At 40.4% G+C, this 18512-nt stretch overlaps 2 protein-coding genes across 2 annotated transcripts in view; one reads left to right on the top strand and one right to left on the bottom strand.

The window, feature by feature from the left end:
* The window catches only part of helz (helicase with zinc finger), a 90014-nt gene extending 81789 nt beyond the window's left edge, over window positions 1–8225 (top strand). The window contains exons 31-33 of the mRNA XM_080721425.1: window positions 272–902; window positions 1957–2257; window positions 4350–8225. Coding sequence (XP_080577551.1) covers window positions 272–902; window positions 1957–2257; window positions 4350–4738 — 1321 coding nt within the window. The 3' untranslated portion in view covers window positions 4739–8225. The remainder of the gene's footprint in view (window positions 1–271; window positions 903–1956; window positions 2258–4349) is intronic.
* Window positions 8226–12345: 4120 nt separating this feature from the next.
* The window catches only part of LOC308281289 (voltage-dependent calcium channel gamma-1 subunit-like), a gene marked incomplete at both ends in the record, with an annotated part of 15069 nt that continues 8902 nt past the window's right edge, over window positions 12346–18512 (bottom strand). Inside the window, 3 exons of the mRNA XM_080721432.1 lie at window positions 12346–12578; window positions 14192–14344; window positions 18043–18117. Of these exons, the coding sequence (XP_080577558.1) occupies window positions 12346–12578; window positions 14192–14344; window positions 18043–18117 (461 nt within the window). The remainder of the gene's footprint in view (window positions 12579–14191; window positions 14345–18042; window positions 18118–18512) is intronic.

The following is an 18512-nucleotide window of genomic DNA, read 5'->3' as shown; positions in this document are numbered from 1 at the left end:
TACAAAATAAAAAGGTACATTTTAGATCATGGGGGCTTCCCCCCAGTTGATAGATTTCAAGTGTATAGAGCTTGTTCAAAATATATGATAATTATTATTATTAATCAGGAGGGAATACTAAGATTCACTCATTATAATGTCGTCAATCCAAAGTTTAATATAGATAAATTAATGAATTAAGTACTTGTCAGGCTTTTAGTTTTATATCAATTATTTCTTGTTTCAAAAACCAACATTGCTGGACACTAAACTGTAACATTTGCACCCCCAGGTACCCAGGCCTCTTGAGGGAGCTGCCCCCCCAGGAGCAGCCTGACCCCAGGGAGCCAGCCGAGATGCAGCCCCCGCCTCAGTCTCGACTTCTGCAGTACCGCCAGGTCCCCCAGGCCCAGTCTCGCTCTCCGGGCGACCCCTCGTCACCTTCCACCACCGCCTCCAACCACACTGGCCCCTTCCCCTCGGTTCCCTACTCCCACGACGCCGGCAGAGACCACCTCAACGACGCCCTGCTCCAGCAGCCGCAGCCCCACCCTGGGAACCCGCTCTATAATCCCAGTGCCTACCCACACCAGCCACCGGCCCACTCCTCTAGCCCCCCTCCTTCCCAGGTCAAGTACCTCCTCCAGGAGGCCCAGTGGTCCCACGGCGGAGCTGCCTCTGTGGCGCCGCTGCAGCAGAACCACATGATGGGGAACCAGGGCCAGGGCTTCCCCTATGGGATGCCGGTGATGGCTCACCCCAGCAGGCAGGAGCAGGTCCACCTGATGCAGCTCCACCATCAGCACCAGCAGCAGCAGCAGCAACAACAACAGCAGCAGCAGAGTCAAAGCTCAGGCCAGGAGTCATACCACCCTTTGTCCCCCAGAGCAGCTGCAGCCACTGCCCTGCACAATGTAGATGAGGTAAAGGCTCACTGTTCATAGTTTGGCAATTTAGAGCATTGGTTCCCAAAAGCTCGAGACCCAAAAGAGAGATTTGATGTTTCCCTGGGACCCAAACGTATACAAATACAGCCATTTAATATTACCTATTTAATAGTGGAAATGGCATCTGCAATGCATTTGTGTCACATTGTTAGCTTGTAGATCTGCTATTTTCTGTATTTCTTTATTTTTTTGTAGGACATAAAAAAGTGATGTTTACTCATGACTCATAAAAATGGGTCCAAAATGGTCCCAAGTTTGCCAACTGGTTGCCAATATATCCCTTTTTTAACATTGGTTAGCCCAGTTTGTTTTACTGAATGAGTTGTAGTTTTCATCTTTGCAGTCAAGTGCAAGCCCCAATCCACCCACCCATACACACACACTTGTGATGCTGATGAAAGATGGTGGACTTTTGAACCATTAACAACTTTCACTTCACATATGTTATCACATCTCGCAACCCTTTGCCAAGTATTTGATTGAAGAGGTGTGAGGCCGCTTTCCTTGCTTTGAAATGTGAGCACAGCACCAAGTACAACTGTAACTTTCTCACTTGACACCTGTCTGACTTGAGAAGAGATAACTAGAGAGGAGATAAATTATGCATCTGTTACACAACTACCTACTTGGATAGATGAATGCTTTCTATACCTGCACAGATGTGTTAATGTTTTTCTATGTTTTCTACATTTTGTGAAGTAGTGATGGATAGTGCAGTTCTCTTTTTTTACCTATTGTGCTTTACATTTAGGACATTCATTTGTTTTCATAGTACAAGTTAAGGCTGGGCAATATATTGAAAATGTATCGATATCAAGGTATCAACATGCGAGGTATACATATCGATGAAGACAGCTTGAAATTAGGAATTGGTGTATTTGTCAAATTAATTAACAGACACACTATGCATGCACGTAGGTTATTGAATATCGAAGGTTTTCCTAATATCGCCCAGCCTTAGTACAGGTACGGTATCTATCTGATTCTCTCTTAACCCTGTATCTGTCACTGTCTATCCTTACCCGTCCAGTATGAACCCCGGGGTCCGGGCCGGCCCCTGTATCAGCGTCGCATCTCTTCCAGCTACCCAGACGACTCATCTGCCACCACCGGCCACACTGTCCTGTCTCAGCAGCCCCAGCCCTGCCCGTCAGACCCCCAGGAGCACAGCCACCCCCATCCCCACGCACAACAACATCCACACCCCCACGCACCCTATGGCTACCCCCCGCCAGAGCTCTGGCCCAGTAACGGAGGAGCTGGCCCCAGTCCGTTCCAGAACATTCCATGCAACGGAGCTGGCACACTCGCTCAGCATCGGGAACTCATAGGTGGGTTTTTCAGCAGTCAGTTAGGGTAGTAGTTCTCAAAGTGGGGGTCCGGGGGTGGGTTCTCAGCAGAATGTGTCAATACAGCATCACAGTCATTTTAACCACTTTATCCATTCATACCTTTGCTATTGTTTGAAGTAGTGATGGATTATTGTTGTTATTTTTTTACACAAATCTTCTTTTCTGTGAGTTCCTGGCACATAAGATTTTCAAGTGGGGCCAAATGTATAGGAGTTTTGGGACCCTCGGCATGAAAATGTTTGAGAACTACTGAGCTGGGACCCCCAGGGATCTTTGAAGGGGTTCCAGTGGATTCCCAGCACAATTAGTTAACCACTTAAACCCTCTATTCTTAGTAATAAAAATGAACCTGAGTTAGAACTGTACTTTTTTTCCATCTTCACCAAATCTCTTGCGAGTTGTTGTGAGCTTGTAGACCGGCTATTTAAAAAAATCTCTTTAAAAGATATAATAAATTGGGAATACAACACAAATATTTTATGGGGCTCAATTTGAGGGAAAAAAATTAAGTGGGTCCGCAGTCAAATACATTAGAATTTGTTAAAGAAACATTTTTCCACGTTGCATTATTATCCTATTATACTTTCAAACCTGCTAATACGCATTTGGTTGTCATTTGTTATTGGTTCATACGAGTGTGAGGCAGTTACTGTGATAACAGATTCTGACAGAAGTCAGGTGAAGAATGTTTTGTGTGAGAATGCTACTGTGATGAGTCAGTGGATAACAGTGACAACATGCCAAAATGGTGCCCTGTGTAATTGAGGTATGCAGCAGTCTGTTTGTTTTGCACAGCTGTCCCTGCATTGATGATTAATTAATTTAGATTGCTTGCAGATGGCTCTGCCATTATGTTTGTGGTAATTTATTTTAAATCATTTTCCTAATGGCCTCTTACATGTTATTAAGTATTTTCAATTATGCCAGCCGGTACAAAGCGTAGCAAAAAAATATAACATTTTCAAATGCATTTAATTGTGTTTTGCTTTTGAAAATGAGTTTAAGTTATAAAGTATACATCAGGCTCTAATACCTGCTTTACAGATTAATCAATTAAAACTGAGAAAGCATCGGTGTCTTTTTAGATTTCATTTTGTACTTTAGATATTCAAAAATAGCAGATATACAAGCTCATAGTGCATCACTTGGTGCCACGCTATGAGTTAATAGATTTGCCATTTTTGGAAAATCTTGACATTTTGTGCAAATCTTTAAATATGCATATATTCCCAAAGACATTTTTTACTCGAATCTTTGCTTCTGGGGGTCCCTGGAACCAAATATTTTGGGATGGGGTCCACAGCCAAACACATCATTTTGGGGGTCCTTGAGATGAAAAGGTTTGAGCACCACTGATATAGCAACATACGTTTTCCAGAAAACTGTTAGGATTTTGGAGAAATTCTTTGTAGAATCTGCCTCAGGTCTAAATGTGTTAACTAGAATTATTGAATGCTTTAACCAGTGAAAAATAGCAGATATACAAGCTCACAGCGAGTGCCGCGCTGCAAGCTTGTAGATCTGCTATTTTTGAAAAAGTCGTGAAAGTGTGTGCAAATCTTTGAATATATGTATTTTCAAAGCGAACATTTGTAACTCACATTTTGCTTCTGGGGGGTCCCTGGAACTAAATACTTTGAGATGGGGGTCCGTGGCCAAATACATATAATTTTGGGGGTCCTTCACATGAAAAAGGTTTGAGAACCACTGACATAGTAGTCTCTCAAGAACAGACTAACTGAGCTCCAGTTAAGTGAAAAGGACCTTTTCTTTGACGATGGCTGGCCAGATTGCTGACATAGAAACATAGGTTTTTCAAAAAACCTTAGAAGGATTCAAAAGACACTTATAGAATCGGGTCAAAATTCTAATTTTCACGATTTAAAAAAAATAGCAGATCTACAATCACCCGGTGCCGTGCTGTTTGTGAGCTTGTATATCTGCTATTTTTCAATAGTTAAAGCATAAAATAATGATACTCAATAATGTGTACCCGTTCTAAATGGGTTAACTAAATCAGACATTATTTGATTGTAGTTTTTCCTTTTTCTCTTTTCCATCATTGACACAGCTTCTTCCAAGGCCCTCCGTCAGGCAGAGGAACAGATGAAGGCGGAAGCGGCGGCGGCGGCAGCAGCGACAGCCCAGACACCACACCCCCACTCCCAGCTTAACTCCCTTCAGCATCTCGGACAGTTCCCCCCCCTCATGTCCAATAGTAAGCAGCAGCAGCAGCAGCAGCAGCAACAACAGCAGGCCCCCACAGAGGCCAGCTCAGGCCCTCAGAGTCTGAGCAAGCCACCCACCATGTCCTACGCCAGCGCCCTCCGCGCGCCCCCCAAACCCCGCGCTGTTCGCCCCGAACAGGTGAAGAAGAATAGCGACCCGCTCTCCCTCTTACAGGAGCTGAGTATAGGAAGTTCAAATGGTAGCAATGGGTACTACTCCTATTTTAAGTGAGTGCCGCCCCTTCCCCCCACGGTATTATCCCCAATAGAAAGTAATAAAAAATGTTGACAAAAATAGCAAAAACTTTTACAAAAAGGCATAAAAAAAATTAAAAAAAGAAAAGAAAAAAGAAAAAAAAAAAAGATGGTGCAAAGTGCTTTTACAAATTGTTTCTATCAGTAGTTTTTGTTTCCCCACTTTTTTGTTTTAACTTTTTATTTGTAATAGTCAAATATTTCTTCTGTTTCACATATCTGTGAAGAAAAAAAATTAAAATAAAAAATAAAACATTAAGTATATATAATGAATGCATTACTGGTATATATACATACTCATTATGTATATATGAATATATACTTATATTATGTACACTTGTATATGTACATAATGCTAAAAAAATATAAAAAGTTAAAAAAAAAGTTAAAAAAATAAAATAAAAACACAGCATTCGGTTGGCCACTTAACTGCTTGCATATTTTCCCTTGTTGAAGTTGGTTATATTGGATAAATTAGTACAACAGTTTAAGGTATTTCGTTTCATGTTTGTTTGTCTTCCTCAGTTTTGAGTGGACTTTATTTCTTGATTTTCATACTACTGTTAGTTGTGGCAATGGCAAAAGCTAAGTGGCCAACCGATACAGAAACTATATGGAACATTGTATAGAAGTAGATACATTTTTTCCTCTAATCTGTACATATAAAGCAAATAAATGACTGAATTGTATGCCACAGACATTTACCTAAATTTCCTAGCATTTTCATTAGAATTCATTTTTCTGTTCATTCACTCTCCGATCGTTAATCTTTAGACATCCTACGTGTGGAAATGACCTCCAGTGACGAGTTTTATCGATTCAATATTGCGACGTGATTCTTACTTGGAGTCGACAAAGGTGTCGAAACATTACTTAAATTTACAGAATACAAGTGTTGATTGCACGTTGCTCTTTCCTTTCCCTAACCTGAAAATGGCACGGCAGATATCCACTGTAGCAAGTGATATCCTTCATGTCATTTCCACCATTGAAAAGGGACTTTTTTTTAAGGAATGTGTGAACCTTTTGCAGGGGTCTGTTATTAAGATGGCAGTAGGATATATCACTCTGAACTGTGAAGGTAGCACTTCATGGCGAGTCTTGTTGACAAAAGATGTCAACAAAATATTTACTGTTGAAGTTGTCTTTGCAATATCTGCTGGTGAGGTTTCTTTAATTGGACAGGAATCAAATGGATGGGTTGGGGTGTGTGTGTGTGTTTGTGGTGGTGACAGGGACTGCACAGTAAAATCTTCGATGTTCATTTAAATTGGAGAGAAGAGAGAGAGTGTTAACCACTTTCAACATGATCGTGGCAATTTTAGGCATGTCGTTATAGGCAAAAATGGTTAAAAATCACAACACGTTATAGGCAAAAATGGTTAAAAATCACAACACGTTATAGGCAAAAATGGTTAAAAATCACAACACGTCGCATCACAAGCTTTTTGCTATGCGACACCATTGTACAATGAACTATGAAATAAGGCTTAAGCGGTTACATTAACACTGATTTTTGAAAGGCTGCCATGTTGCTGGATCGTTTGGAGGGATGGGCGGAAGTGAAAGGTAGTGTGCTCTGGTCAGAGGTCAGAAATGTACGTCACGACACGAGGGGCGAGTAAAGATTCTGAGGAAGCGAGGTGAAAGTGCCGTTTTGTCTTTGATGGTCTTTTTTAGTAGTCAGTGTAGTCGGTGATGTCACACATGTTCCACAAATTGAATTACACGCATTTGGTTTGTCCTAAAAAAGGACGGGGAAAAAGATAGATTTATATATTTAATGGAACTAGAGCATAAACCCACTCCCTGGAATTTATTGCACTTGAAAGTAACCCATTTTATCATCTCTGTATTTGATCGGTTTCTCTGTCTGGTATTCATTGTACAGTTGAAATGTGTGTGAATGGGTGAATGTAATGCATATTGTCTAGCGCTTTGGAGAAATGCACCATATAAATGCACCATTTATCAAAGTCCAATGCCCCAAATTCACATTTTCTCCCCATGCCATGTGTTGAATCGAGCTGCATTTAATTTTATGTCCTTATCCTGTAATTCACAGTACTGGGTAACCATATTGACATTCTGGTTTGCATATCAACCAGACATGCTTGATTTGTGTTCAATTAAATCATATTTTTCTTTTTCTTCAGTTATGTAATTTCCTTTATTCGTGCATGCATTTCATCTTGATGTACCACCAGAGACGATCCCTGAGGATTGAGGATCTAGTGCAGGAAAAACTCCCTAGATAGAAATCAAGTCATAGAATCAGTGTACCAGTTGAATCAATTTAATTTGACCACTTAAACCCCAGCTTCTGAAATCTGGGAGAACTTTCTCACAGATGTGGTGACGTTGAGCTCGCAAATCGGCTATTTTCAGCAAACCTATTTAATGTAGAGTGAAAACCGAAAAGAGACTATAGAGTGTATACTGTAGCCCTGAGGGACCACCAGGTCAACCAACTAACTTTGGGCTTGAAGTCGTCTCACTTTCCCCATTTGAGAATGTTTTAGTTTCCCAGTTGCGATAATGGTTATCAGAACATCTAGCCATTTCATGATACTCACAAGCCAGTCAGTCTATTAGCATTTCTAGAAATGCCATCAGACCTTCAGAAAGCTAATATTTCATAGCTGGTAACCACACTTACTTTAAGGTGTGTTTTGAACAATCAACAGAATAACAGAAGCTATTGTTCTTATTTTAAGTTTTCTCATTGTGGAAATTTAAAGGTCCAGATTTAAAAAGATATACGTTTTTTTTTTCTCGTTTTTTTTTCCTTCGTCTTTTTGACTTCAGTGAACAACACATACTTGTAAATATGCATTTTCTAGGTATTTACAAACAAGATTTTGGGAGCACCTCGATTTTGTAGAAGCTGTTCCAAGAAGAGGTATATGCCCTTTTTAATTATGCAAATTCACAAAAAGAAAAAAAAAAACTAGAAATGGACAACACGGACCCAGTTGGCAGTTGCAACATCTTGTAACTTTTTAGATTCATTTTGTAAGGTTGTTTCTGGCTGATTTGACAAAGAGGAGAATTTATGTTGCAGCTATATTTCAAATGACTCATTACTGTAGAATACACATTTTAAGATTATGTTGCCGGATTTCCTTTTTTTTTTTCTTTTTTTTTATCACCGCTTCACTGCAAAAAAGTAAAGAAAAAAGAATTTAAGTTCACTGGTGCTTTGTGGTTCGACAATGATTTTTTTTGTGAAGACTATATTTTCATTCTGTGCATGTTAAGACGACCTGGCTGGTTTTTATTCCTGTTTTTATCAAATGGTTTGTATTGATTTGTGGAAAAAAATAGATAACAATAATCATACTTTTGTTCACCCTACAGAGTCAAATTTTGGTATATTATTTGATGTGTACAATGACTTGTGATATTATGAACAAAACTATTATAATATTTTACTAACATGTCAATAAAAATATGTAATGTCATGTATTTTTTCCCCTCTTGCAATTATTTAGCAGGGCTAAAGCTAAGGTTGCTCCCTAGTGTGTGGCATATTTTCTGAGCTTTAAATCTCTTTCGCAAGAGTGGCGTGTCAAACATCTGTTTTTTCCACAAATGACCTGTTGACTTATTTCTAAATTGTGCAATAAAAATTCAGCTTGTTCAGCTTTTAGAGAACTTTCTTTTGAAAGAAAACTATTTAGCCACTGACACACACACACACACACCATCTCTTTCTCCAAATGATGGCTTTGTTGTTGCTGCTCTGTATTTTTATTATTTTCTTGGTCTTCACATTTTGTCAGGACTCTTAATTTCTTGCTATTGTAGATTTATTTTCCAAGGTAAATGACACATCTGAAAGGGAGCAACCTTTTGCCCAGCCAGTAGAGAGCACTGTGTTCAGCCTTCTGTAAACTCTGCATCTCTTCTACTTAACTGGTTTGATCTCCCTCTCTTCTGTTCTCCCCGTCACTGCAGTGAATCAATGGCAACACCTGTCATCCTGTCTCCAGTCCCATTGGTTCCTCACTTGTGGGTACAAAATAATGAATTTTATCTGTTTCACACTTCAGTTCAATTGGTGGTGGTTATAATAAAGGAAATAGACTGTGTTTCAAAAGTTTCTTTTCTTTTTTTTTTTATTTGTTTCTCTATTAAAGTGTTTTTATGGAAATTGCTGTGATTCTGCGTTTTTGTTCCTCACCAGTATTTGCATTTGAGCCAGTAATTTGATGGAGTGTTAACAAGTTGTTTGGCACATCCTGCCTTATCAAAACTATCAGTCGTGGTTTCATTATCGCATTACGCGGCACCATCTGGAGTGTTCCCCAGATTTGACTGTGTACAGGTTAGTACTTTAATTGGGTGCCTGGAGTATCAGACAATTATTTGATCTTGTTTTGTTAGCTTGCTATAATAACAAAATGACCGCAAAACATTTATAGTCTAATCGACTCCAAAGAAATGATATGCAGTTCCGTTCAAGAAGTTTGAGTCGGTGTAAATGATACGGACAGTAATTCCTACAGGGTGTCCTTCATACACCATAGGAGCAGGGCGGTCCCCTTCCCTGATTCTTGGTTTAACTCTGTCCCTATGTGTTTCAATCCTCTCACCACAAAATCGCCCTGGTAGTTTTGGGAGCAAAATGGCTCTGTCCAAGGAGTGGCAACACTAATAAATCACACCAAACGCACAGGTGACTGTTTGAGGGAGTAGAACCGTATACAGTAATGATATTCAAATGGCACTTTGTTTAACCGGCAGTTTAATATTGTATAAAATTCTTTTAACACAATACTTTGAAGAGTTATTCATCAAGTGAGGAGCAACACCCAGAACCACTGATGGTGACACCTACAGTATCATAAAACCCCTCGCCTTTGACATTCCTACTCCCACAACCAAGATCCATTCAAAGTATTAATTACACATGTCACTACTTTAAACAACCTCTGTAAACAAATACTGTAGAATCTCCCTCAGCCCAACAATGCCTGGCACGAAAACATCAAATATAAATCCCTTTTTTTGTACTGTGTAAGAAGACAGGTTTTCCAAAACACATTAAACTTTAAGCTTTTTTCCATTTTTGTATTTAATTACAAAGAATTTTCCATAACATACAGTATAGTGTCTACAGATTCTACATTGATGTATTGCTACTTTGTATTACACACCAAATCCAAATAGAAGCTCTTCAGCAGCACAATCTATTCAGGCCAACGTTTCCTCTGAGGTGGAAAGTCACGAGGTTAGGCCAACATCAGACAGCGGCATCAAAAAGATCTCCCAAGCTATAGTTTTATTCAAAAGCATTGTTCATCTCTGATTATCAAAATAAAAAGTATAGAATGCCTAAGGATAAGAAATAGAAAAGCAGTAACATGAAAATGAACTTTTTTTGGTTTGTTTTTTCTTTTTCCTTTTTTACGTTTTACATTTTTTATAGGTCCTCCATATGTCTTGGCCACTTAGAGTTTTTGACCACAAAAAGTAAATAAATGGTACCCTGAAGTGATGTGCGATGGGAGATTATAGCAGACACCAGCATGAAGGTTTCAGTCCCCCCAAAAATCAGATATTTCTGTATGACTGTGGTTCCCTTGCAACTGGTAGCTGTTGTAAAAGAAACCAGTCTGAGACATTGTGTGTGCACCTGCTAGAACTGAACCCTTTTAGAATGTCTGTCTGGGTGTTTAGCATTCATGCACGCACACACTCTCCTGCTAGTGTGCAATCACTCCCACTAGACTCATGCAGGCTTCTTCTCATGAACCTCTCAATTTGATTTGGCATTCAAGTGTGGTGTTATACGTGTCTGTGAGAGAGGAGTACATTTGAAGGTGTGATCTCTATGAAAGTTGAAAGGGTTTTGCAATTGTTTCATGAAAGAACTTCAAAAAAGCAACCTATCTGTTAGAAATGACTAAATAAGTGCGTTTGTTAAAGCCACCCTCTGTAGGGTTTCTAAAATGTATATTTCCATTTCTAGCAGTTGACTGAAGACTGCATGAGCACTTCAGCCAGAGAATACATTTATGTACAAACATACAGATTACAAAACAGTTCATAAACTCAAGCTATCTGAACATGTTCACTGTTATATTAATTACATTTCAAAATGTGAAGTTTGTACTGTTTGTGTCAATATTATTGTTATTCATTGTTAATGTTATTTCCTGCATGATGACAGCAACCCTGGGTCAAGTTGTACCTGTAGATGCTTTGTCTGTTTTATCCTGATTGGAGCACCAAATGGGTGGAATTTGCTACATAAGGACAATTCAGGTAATTTGCAATCTGAAAATGGTACTACTGACTCTCCATTACTTTTACTGTGATTGCGTGAATGTGTAATATCTAAGACCCTGATCAACAAAACAAAAAGACAATAGAGTATAGGCCTACTGCCTGTAAATAAGTTTCTTAGATAACCGCTTTGAGCTCCGTTCAAAGTGTATACAAGATCTCTTTGAGGGGACTACTTTTCTACATATTCATATATAGGATGAGATTAAAATAGGAAACTCCAAACTTAAGATCTCCCCACTCTTGGTGTGATGGTTGTGTTTGCTCAGTAACCGTGAGGGTGGTGAACTTCCCGGCACGATTCCTGCTCCATTCACACCTCTACCATGACCCTACACCAGGGGTTTTCTTTTTTGACTCAGGGCACCCCTGTAAATAACTTTTTCATACACGGCACCCCTGAGTTACACTGTTAATTTGTAGAATCTTACATCATCACGAGAAATATCCGTTTCCATCAGAACTGACTGAAAATAACGCTATACTTGACGTTTAACCACTTGAACCCCAGCATCCCTATTCTGGGGGGAAGGTTTACCAAAAATAGCCGATCTACAAACTCACAACGCATCACAACGCGTGAGCTTGTAGATCTGCTATTTTTGGTGAAGAGAGCTGTCGTAGATGGAAAAAGAACTCAGCAAGTACAGTGCAAATGAGGTCTGTTTTACTAAGCATAGTGAAGTGATATTGATGTAGTGATAGTGATGAATAGGGTATATGCACATACGCCATTTTGTTCTACTTCCGGGTGTATTTCGACTTCCTTCACAGGTGTTTCTGATGATACTAATCAAGGGTCTGTTCCATTCTGGTCAAACAGAGTCAGGGTGCTGATATTGTGAATGTTGGCTCACTGGAAACACTCTGCTACACCAGTGGGTCTCAAAGTGTCCTTGAGTGGGTTCCAAATGTCCCCAGACAGGTGTGTAACTCTGAGAGCGTACAAATGGAAGCAAATGGACCTGCGAGGGTCTATTTGCTTCAATTTGTTGATTCCATTTGTACAGAGTTTATGGGGGTCCTTGACATTAAAGAACCACTGTACAATAAATCAAACAGAGCCTTAATTAGTATCATCAGTAACACCTGTGAAGGAAGTCGAAAAACACCCGGAAGTAGAACAAAATGGCGTATATGCATATACCCAATTCCAAATCTTATCAAATTATCTCGCGGCACCCCTGGACTGGCTCGCGAAAATCCCTGCCCTACACAGCAAAATCTGGAGAGTTCATTTCATTCTTTCAGGATCCTCCCCAGCATCCTTGATCCCTCCTGTGGTCTCCATCACTCCATTTGCTCTGGCTCAGCATCCATGCAGGTCTCCCAGGGGTTTTTGGGCATCGCCGGGAAGGAGAGGTAGAGCAAGGTGATGCCGCCGAGGAAGAGGAGGACAAAGCCAGAACAGGCACAGGCGAAGGACCAGGCGTAGTCATACTCGATCCAGATGGTCTCCGTGCTGTCAATCATGCGTTTGACCGACTGACGCATGACCTCCAGCGAGATGAAGGCACAGAGACCTGAAATTAGGAAGGGGGAAATTGAGAAGTTATACCTGCACATGTCACCCGGGAAGATTTATCAGAATCATGTCATGCCAATAGGCCTATATTCTTTCCAGTTGATATTGTTATCTGTTTAGTAGAATCTTTCTTTAAAACTGTGTTTAGCATACAGTATAAACCACATCTATGAATTGAATACACAGAATCTGTATGTCAGTCTGTCTGTCACACATATTGCCAACTGCCATGGAGCCATGGGTGTCTTTGCAGAGTGGGAATTCGGTCAGGCTGACTAGGTTTTCAGAACTGAACATGCCCATACATACTGTACATACATACATACTATAGCCGACTTTGTGTCTGTCAACCTGTCTGTCTGTAACACCCTGAAGAAGGCTGTGCCGAAAGGCATTGGTGTTTTTGAGCGGTGGTTACACCGTCTCCTATACGTGGCCGTGTGTGTATGCGTGCGTGTGTGTGTGTGTGTGTGTGTGCGTGCGTGTCTGTATGTAGTCTGCAGTACCTTTTATGACCACACATGTTAAGGGAGGGGCGCTGTTGTTCAGGCCAGGCCAGAGACACACACACACACACACACACACACACACACACACACACACACACACACACACACACACACACACACACACACACACACACACACACACACACAGGGGGGAAGGGGGGGGGGGGTTGACCACCGCTCAGTTCACACGGGTGTGATTTTTTAATAATGTTCTAGCCCATTTAATAAAGGCCTTTTATTGTTAAATCCAGTGCCTGGACCTGGATTTTTGTGCCTCTGTGGCACATTTTTTACTCTTTTTGCTCATTGTATTCCCTTTCATGAGCACCGGTGGTTTGAGGTACCAGTAGCGCCCCTGCAATTTTCTTTCTCTGTCTGTCTGTCTGTCATCAATATGACGTTACAGTACTGACATCATAGATTGGTAGTACTCCGTACGACGGGTATTGCATCTGGAGGCATGCAGCATTCCTAACGGGCATCATTCCCAACGCCAACGGGCATAGGCCTAGTATGAGTTACAGTAACTGGTAAGTAAGTGGTAAGTATTGTGTTGTACTTTCCATGACCTTATATTATTTCATTTAACTTGTAAAAGCCTTTAACTGGCTCCGTGTCCTAAAGGAATTAAGGCTGTGGACTGTGTGGACTGTTCAGAAACCTGCCTAACAGTGACATTATCAGTAGGTTTGGTCATTTCAAACACGATCATTTCCCCCCGTACTTTTGTTTATTAATGCAAGAAAAACTTCTATTTCTTCTAACTTTCCAGGAAGAGAAAGGCTGCGGTTTCTATTAGCTTGGAATCCCAAACATTGAAGTCACTGGTACTGTAGGTAAGCCGGTTTCTCAACCGTCCATAGCCTAGCAGTGAGATACTGAGTAAGCGCAGGTTGTGCCATCTTATAATGAGCAAGTGAGCACCAATTATATAAAGCTAAGGTTGAAAATGGTTGAAGTGGTCCTTTAACACTAAACTGTCTGCAGCTACAGCTAATTTAAATGTAACAAACTGCTTTAAGAATTCATACTGTAGTCAGGCATGGGTGTGTGTGCGCGCACATGGGTGTGTGCGTGCGTACGTGCATGTGTGTTTGTTCACCTGCAAATGCATAAAACATGCCAGCAGGTTTCAGCAGGTAGTCCCTTCTTTTGCTTTTGCTGTTGCTGGTGCATGAGCACATTACACACAGAATGCCCAAAAACATGAAGCCCAAACTGAAGATGGAGATGGCAGCAGCAGAGATGTTGTACTCTGGGCAGAAACAAGAAAGAGACAGGGTGGATAATGTAAGTTATAATCTTAAATTGATGATTTTCTTCATGATGCAAAGATGTCATGCAGTCGTGTAGTCATTGTAGCACGGTGGGTCAGTATTTGAAGTTGTGACTGGATGTGACAGAAACGGATTGTGACTGACAATATGATAACTTAACTTTTGCTATTGGTAAACCACGTCAGAATACTACAGTATAGTAATTGTCTGTCAGGATTATTTGTGGGTATTTTCACATGTGTGAAGTGGCAGAGTCTGGCACTCCAACATTACAGTGCACACACTTGTATGAGCATTATGACAATACAAAAGAAAAACCTTTCTTGAGTCTAAAATTCTAAGTAGCATAAAAGATAGCCACTATGGCTTAACACCATCTGTCTCTGCATTAGCATAGAAGATACAGTATGTATTATTCATGTGTTGTTGTTATATCCCTCGATGAATTACAGTTTGGCATTTTACATTAATGCACACAATTATAGTTAGGCTCTTTATATTTTCACCACAAGTTTTAATCTGTTTAGAATATAATGCCTAATTATAAGAACATGGCCTGTAGGTCTGGGGCAGGCGGAGCAGTTAAGGGAAAAAGAAAACAAAGGTAGGCCTATATCTACATTTTGCACATCCCATCCATCCATACAGTATTCACATGAGGTTAGACATACAGTAAGGTGCATGAGCATATAGTAGCTAGATACCGTAGTAGACCCACTGTTCATGATATAGACATTATGGTGCAAGAATCAGCACCTTGTACATTAACATTTTTAAATTACAAGCTTTGTATAGGCTGTATGTCTCTGCTTAACCTTGCATCCTTTGTTTTATAATGGCAGTGGACAGAGGATTTCTTTCTTTTTTTTCTTAAATTCCCATTGGCTCAAAGCCAGCCATCATGGTTCTGGTAAAATGCTCTGATGAGGGGTCTTTGATGTGCTGCATGCTGGCCTTTGGAACCATGCCTAGGGCCAGCTGGGACAGGCACTCCTCTGGGGAAAGCCATCTTCTGCTGGCAGGGCGAGGACGGGCAATAGAAACCTGCACTTTGCTACCGAGTGCAAATTGAGAGACCGGGTGCCTGTGTAGAGCATGTTTATTTTTTACACCCCGGGGACAAAACCCAGAGTTTCTCAACATCAGTGTAGAAATGCATGCATGGTTAGATTGTAGGAAAACCCATGCATGGACAGACCAAAAGTTGTGGATCAGTTACAAACCTACCATGTCCTCATTATCTTTTATAACTGGGTGCAAATAGTAAGCTGGCATATTATTTCCTTTCCTTTTAGTGAACGCGCTGTGGCATACCAAGCATACAGTAGCTACACTGACTGCTTGGATGGGTCTGCCATTGAAATGTGTTCTTTCATCCTACGGCTGTGCCTTGCCTTCATGTTATAGCCCAAATTGCTCACCCAAGAGTGAATAACGCTACATGTTGGGGTTGGGGACTGCAGTAAATCCAGCAATTTACTGTACAGCGTGCCTTGGGAGCTAGCCATAGGGCTGTCTGGGTTTGTATGCTGGCTTCTGGAAGCAGAGATGCAGGGGGGGTTTGTCGTCCACTGCATATGTTTAATATCTCATAGTTTGCGCTGTATCCTTTGTGTGTGTGTGTGTGTGTGTGTGTGTGTGTGTGTGTGTGTGTGTGTGTGTGTGTGTGTGTGTGTGTGTGTGTGTGTGTGTGGTGTGACAGATAGAGAGAGAGACATGCAGAGAGGTTGCATTCACATGTACTGTACACCCTAATAATTGGGTATGACAGTAAACTCTACATGTGCTCAGGCCTAATGCACATTACATAGAAGCTGTCATAGACCATGCATGTAAAGAAAGGGTCCAACATTCCAGCTGGGTCACTGGGAAGAAGATGTAAAAGGAAGAGGGAGGACTGGGGGTTGGTACAGGATGAGGTTAACAGGAGGTCTAGATGTGTGTGTTGGCTACTGTATTGCATGTCTTGCACTGTTCAAATTGCGTTCCTGATGTTCTTGTGCGCATGTCAACAGTTGACATATCTTTTGGAATGTTTCCAGTCTCTGTATCTACACTGTCCTGACTAAAATAACAGCAAAAAACTGTGTCACCCTAAGAGATAACTGTATAGCCGGTTGCTGCTGTCCTGCTGGATCTGTTTCTTGTTCTAATCTAGGTGAATGGAGGATGGAGAAACTGATGCAAGAAGGGTTTAAAGATTGTAAAATTAGGATGGAAGAATGGAAAAATACATTATGGATGTATAAGAATGGTAGGAATGGGAGATTAAAAAGAAAACAAAGAAACTTATTTTTACACACTTGACCAAGTATATTAATCCCTACTCGAACCTATCCCAAATTTGAATACCATCAGAGCAAAACCTTTCCAAAATAAATCAAAAGGAAATGTTCAGTTGGGGGAAAAAAAGAAAGAATAAGACAGAAAAAAGATCTCCTTACCACGACCCTTCAATCTTAATATTTTTGTAGCAACCAGTTGTGTGACTGAGCTCAGCTGTGTGACTGTGTCTGGGGAGATCTTTGTCTGTTGGCTAAGGATTGTGTGACATACGGTTTTGACATATATAGCTACTCTTACTTAAACATGTCTTTAGGTTTACACAAAATATCAGCAGACCATTTTCTCTGTAAATGTGGAATAATGTATGTAAATGTCCTATATGTCATGGTGCAATCTATTCTGGTAGATTGATTCTAAACAAGATACAGGAAATAAGAGACATTTCTCCACTGTCCATGGATAAACATTACCCAAATAAGAAGAAGACCCGCTGGGGTCGAAACGTTGTTCATGATGAAATAAAAGTTATCGCTGGAGCGTCAAAACAGTGTGCGGAATTCCTTCTCTTTTCATGGTGCGTATTTTTGGTCCAGCACCTGTAAATATTTTGGAGATGTGCGTGCTTCCTCCTCTGCTCCAAATAAGTCTATGGTCAGGCATATTTATAAATCTATTACAAAGACAATGCATTTCACATATAACAGGCCTTCCACCCTATAACACAGTAAACTAGAAAAAGGAGCAATTCTGGGAAATTGCAAGTGTGGTTGCACTGACGCGAAAAATCTTACCATTACATATTGTGATGTCACGTGAAGCATGACCAATCCTGTCTGATTATATTTGTCCAATCAGAAAAGGGACAGAAAAAGTCTATTGAACTCAATGGACTTTTTCTGTGGGTTTTTGGGGAACAGAAAAGGTTACAGAAAATCTATTCTGAACTTTTTTTTGCCCATCCCAGTCACCACCTGAAAACCAGGTATACTTAATGAACAGTTGGGTAACACTTTTTGTACAGATTTTGTCTTTCTTCCTCTAAGTATAATCATAATATGTGTAGATCATATTTATTTATTTTTTTGGGGGGGAAACCCTGTCTTTAAATTTGACAATTTGCCCAGGATCACACATGATCACGGTTCTCCCAATTCTACATTTTGGAATCCATGTTTTTTGTTCCAAGCATGCTAAAAGGAAAATTCTGGAAAATGGTTCTGCAAACATTGATGTATTGTCTTTAACAAAATAATGTGTGTATTGATTTATATCCATCCATCCTACTGTGATGCAAACAATAGGCTGTTGCTGTTCTGCTAAAAAACATAACAAAAAAGCAACAATAAGACCAATGCATTTGCACATAGATGAAATGTAAAACGATCCATACCTCTTTGTGTCTTAATATCCAAAACCTCACTCTCTTCTCCAGGAGTGAAGTGCCTGAAGTAAGTACAGTTCTCCTCTGTGAAACAAGAGAGAATTTGGGTTGGTTAAATAGTTCAAACCTTGGACATCATTCTGTGTAATTCATCCAATCATAATGCTGCTGTGTGGCAGTATGAAGAAAGAATCATTAAAGTCACGTAACAATATGTAATGTATACAATTAATGTCTACAAAATCAGTATTATACAAATTATTGTAAGACGCCCTAAGGGCGAGAAGCGACCTCTGTGAGGTCGCGGACATGGGCGTGTGCACGCATCCGCCTGGGTGACAGCAGACTGCTGGGTAAGTGCTGTCACTTTGACTTTTCCTCTTGCACTGGTTAATGTCCAGTGTTAATAGTTTGATGATGGGTTGTCACTCGATCTGCTAAAGTGTTTAAATTTGTTTTCCGTTTCTGATACTTGCTCC

Source organism: Nannobrachium achirus (assembly GCF_963921795.1).
Source record: "Nannobrachium achirus genome assembly, chromosome: 3".
Lineage (NCBI taxonomy): Eukaryota > Metazoa > Chordata > Actinopteri > Myctophiformes > Myctophidae > Nannobrachium > Nannobrachium achirus.
This window is presented reverse-complemented; position numbering and strand designations above follow the sequence as displayed.